Raw genomic sequence first — 4680 nt, forward strand, 5'->3', positions numbered from 1 at the left:
GTGCAGGCAAACACTATATATAATAAATACATAAAAATGTTTAAGGACCGGAGAGATTGCTCGGTGGTTAGGAGCACTTAGCTCTTACAGAGCATTTGACTTGCTTCCCAGCACTCACATGACAGCTCACAACCATTGTGACTCAAGTGCCAGAGCTCTGATGCCCTCTGCTAACCCCTGAAGGCATCAGGAGCAAACACAGTACACAAAACACATTCAGGCAAAATACTCACAGACATAAAATGAAGGAAGTCTAAATAAATGAAAGAAGGGTGTCTAAGCCTTGGGATTCGAGAACAGGTCTGCAAGGAGACAGGAGTTTATTTTATAATCGTTTAAAAGGCCAGTCATGGTGGCTCAAGTTATTTTCATAGCAACAACAAAAATCTTACTTATGGCCGGGCGGTGGTGGAGCATGCCTTTAATCCCAGCACTCGGGAGGCAGAGGCAGGCAGATCTCTGGGAGTTCGAGACCAGCCTGGTCTAGAAGAGCTAGTTCCAGGACAGGAACCAAAAAAGCTACAGAGAAAGCCTGTCTCAAAAATAAAAAAAAAAAAAAAATCTTACTTATGGCAGGCAAGATGCCCATAGGAGCCTGATGATCTGAGTTTGATCCCCAGTGGCAAGTTTGTGTCTATAGCCACACACATTACACATACATAAAGTCATGATACTTTTATAAAATAGACTAGTTAAAAAGAACTATCCACCAGCAGCCTTCCTTCCTGTGTGGTGGGTCCTAGCTATAACTCACCTTTCTGGCCGGTGTATGGAGAGCTGGAAGTAATTCTTCGCCATTTCTAGTCTTTCCTGGAACTCCGCAGAGCCTTCCATCAGTCCCTAGGACACAATACTGGCCATTAGAGCAGCGCTTATACAGCATGAGGCATCCACTACTGGGCTCCATTCCCAGCCCGATTACAATTTTGAAACTAGGTCTTGTAAGTAGCTCAGCTGGCCTTAAATAGCTAAAAAGAAAAGGCTCTGAACTAAGAATTTCCTGTCTGAGCCTCTGGTGAGCTGGGATTACGTATGTGTGCCACCACACATGGCCTCAAAAATGCATTGATTTTTAGTGTTTCATTACCATAGGCTAATTATATATAACGGGTATGATTCTGACATTTTTCGTATGTATATTTAATGCATCTGATCATCTCCCTGACTGAGAAGGCCTCCAGAGACAATGGCAGCCAGGGAAGAACAGGCACATTCCCTTTCAACTGTCCACACCTGCTACTGGAAGCTCCCTGGCCAACCAGTAGAGTCAACTGGTAAGCTTCAGGTTCAGTGAAAACACCCCGTCCACCCACCTCTGGCCCACATGTGAGAACACAAACAACACACACATACATACACACTTACAAGAAGAAACAAGCACCACAAGTCTCACCTTAAAGTAATCATTCCTCTTCAGACTTTCGAGGAAGCTGGCCCAGAGGGGTGAAGCAGTCACAAGGGATTTCCTGGAGTCAGAAAAATGTGGGCTACATTTGGAACACAAAATCTCAAATCCATGAGCCTAGGTGAGACAGACAGAATTTTTGTTATGTTATTCTTGTATTTTCTTTTTCTATCATCTTAAATTAATTTCTTTCCATTTAGCCCAAATCCAGAACTAGATGACCAGACACAATGGCATGTGAATACTTAGAACACTTTTTTGTTTCTGTGGTTTTTTTCAGACAGGGACTCACTATAAAGCCCTGGCTGTCCTGGAATTTAATATATAGAACAGGCTGGCCTCAAGCTCAGAGACCCGCCTGCCTCTCCTCCCGAGTGCTAGGATCAAGGTGTCACTACCCAGCTTCACTCAGAACACTTTTTAAACTTTACAAAAAGTAGAATTTGTTTCTGAGCTGCAAGATGGCTCAGTGGATAAAGGTACTTGCCTTGTGTTCACACAGTAGAAAAAGAGAACCAACTCCCAAAATTTATCCTCTGACCCCCACTGTGTACCATGGCAGGCTCCCCAACCCTGCCATGCACGCAAAATAAGTAAATGAAACTGTAACAAAAATGTGAAAGTAAGTTGAGCATATTCTCAGACAAAGGGAAGAAAATAATGACTTCGTTTATGATCCTTTGCTTAAAAGTTACAGTATTATGGCACAGAAATCCAAACATTACCAACGTCCAGCATCTCCCTTCAGAAGTAATCTGTGCACTCAAGCAGATCCTAGTGCCATCCTCCTCCTCCTCCTCCTCCTCCTCCACCCCTTGCATCACCCAACAGCAGCACGTGTTCTACTGCACGGAGAGAACTTCCTATCGGTACACAATCTGTCTACTTCACTTCACGGATGTGCCGTAATTGACCTAGTCTTCCATTACATGCACCTAGGTGTTTTCTAACTTTTCACTATTACGAACAATGCTTCCTGATATGTCTATGTGGTTTCTGCACCTGGAAATACATTTCCAGAAGTGCAAATGATAAGCAAACGTCCAGTGCAACTGCAGTGTTAGAGGAGAGTGGAGACGGTCTCACAGGGACCACGTCAGTCCCGCTCCGTGGCCATGGCTGGCCTGGAACTCACAACAGAGAAGGCTGCCTCTGCCTCCCAAGTGCACCATCACACCCAGCTCAATTTTTATTTCTATCAACACGTTAGAGTATATTTTTCCTTTATATATTCTTATAAATTCTTACCAACTCAGTATATGTTCTCATACATTTTTACACTTGCCAATCTAATAGTGATAAACTATTTTGTAGCTTTAAATGATTTAATTCTTAAGATCAGACTGGGTCAACATTTTTAAATTAAAATTCATTTGTACTTCCTTCTCTGCAAACTATCTGTTCAGCTTCTGAATATTTAAAATTAATCAGTTAATATTCCTTCTCTGGGTTTTCTGATCTTTTGAGCACATGGCATTTTTCTTTCCATGCAGAACTTCTTCCATTTACTTCTGTGTTATTGTCTGAGACAGTTTTGCTATCTGTCATCCAGGCTGCATTCTGGCTCCTAGACTCTAAATAGAACCACGGATGTATACTGTGCTTGGCTGGAAATCTTACATAATCAAATTCTATCCTTTTTTTTTTTTTTGGATTTTTTGAGACAGGGTTTTTCTGTAGCTTTGGTTCCTGTCCTGGAACTAGCTCTGTAGACCAGGCTGGCCTCAAACTCACAGAGATCCGCCTGCCTCTGCCTCCCGAGTGCTGGGAAAACGGCATGTGCCACCACCACCCAGTCAAATTACCAATCTTCTTTTATTGCTTACAATAAAAGCAATATTGGTTGCAAGCCACACTTTAAAAGGCCTTTCCCAGTCAGATAATTTTCTATAGTTTTTAATTTTATAGTTTCAATTTTTACATTTAATGATTTAATCCAAGCGGAATTCATTTTGCCCTAAGTGTGAAGGAACTGACTTTCTCAGATGGCTTCACAGCTGTTGTTCACTATTTACTGAAGAGTCACTTGATACTGATTTGATTGATGAATTTAACTGTATTCTCACATACTCGGGACTTTCTAGAGTTCCTATGCTGTGTCATTTATTACCTCAGGTGAAAATGACAAAAAAAATGGTAGGTGTAATTTAAATGTTGATGAATAGCAGGAAATTTTTGCCTATAGGGATTGAAACAATTTATGTGTCTATCACTGATGTTTAATGTTCAAGAGTGTCTTTCTTTGTGTAGTCTTTTTTAAAATAATGTATTGTTTAATTCTTTATTTGGCTATTTAATCATTTATTTGTGGGTGTGTGTGTAGATAGGCACGCACATGTGAATGCAGGTGCTCACAGACGCCTGACCCCGGGAACCACCGGTTCTGGGATTACAGGTGCTGGGAGTCACCAGCTATAAGTGCTGGCAACCAAACTTGGGCCCTCTGAGCCATTTCTCCAGCCCGTTCATATTAGAGGAAGAAAGGAAGGGAAGGGGAAAGGGAGGTTGGGAAGAAAAGTAAGTTAGGTAGTTTTTTTCACTCAGCTTACCAACTTCATGCCCAATTCATGGGCTCGGTACTGGGGATGAGATGGAGGTGGCAGCCCATATCCACTCCGCCGGTCTGGCACAAACTTCTGTTGTACCAGCTGTGCGTACAGACATTTAGTAAAAGTGACCTGGGCATTGGGACACAAAAGTGTGAGTCTTTTCCTGAAATTGAGTTTTGAATACCATTCTAACAGAATAACAGACCTAACAGTCGGTCCATTAATGCACTCCATGTTTACAGACGCATAGGTGCAGTCAGAGGAGGCGCGGCCTGTTCACTCCCTGTGTGTTCAGAAGCAGCTAGTGAGATAAACATTCACATTCTGTGAATTCACACTATTGCCCACTTTTCATTTGCCACTACTGAAATTATCACTAATTATACTACAGCAATTTAGGAGAGAGTGGAAAATAATAATTCTTCAGAGATGAAATGTTTTATTGGTAAGAAGGAAGTAATTACAGAAGTAGGGAGAATAGTCAAAAGAAGGTAGTACTAAGCTACAAAATGAGGAGTTTCTTAACATGCCCCTAACACACACACACACACACAGGTTAACATGCCCCTAACACACACACACGCACACACAGGTTAACATGCCCCTAACACACACACACACACACACGCACACAGGTTAACATGCCCCTAACACACACACACACACACACAGGTTAACATGCCCCTAACACACACACGCACAAACAGGTTAACATGCCCCTAACAC

At 42.1% G+C, this 4680-nt stretch overlaps 1 protein-coding gene across 1 annotated transcript in view; it reads right to left on the reverse strand.

The window, feature by feature from the left end:
* Ecd (ecdysoneless cell cycle regulator) overlaps positions 1–4680 on the reverse strand; it is a 23884-nt gene that overhangs the window by 11340 nt on the left and 7864 nt on the right. Inside the window, 3 exon segments of the mRNA XM_026789542.1 lie at positions 755–840; positions 1394–1522; positions 3955–4204. Coding sequence (XP_026645343.1) covers positions 755–840; positions 1394–1522; positions 3955–4204 — 465 coding nt within the window.

Source organism: Microtus ochrogaster, unplaced genomic scaffold, assembly GCF_000317375.1.
Source record: "Microtus ochrogaster isolate Prairie Vole_2 unplaced genomic scaffold, MicOch1.0 UNK21, whole genome shotgun sequence".
NCBI classification, from domain to species: domain Eukaryota; kingdom Metazoa; phylum Chordata; class Mammalia; order Rodentia; family Cricetidae; genus Microtus; species Microtus ochrogaster.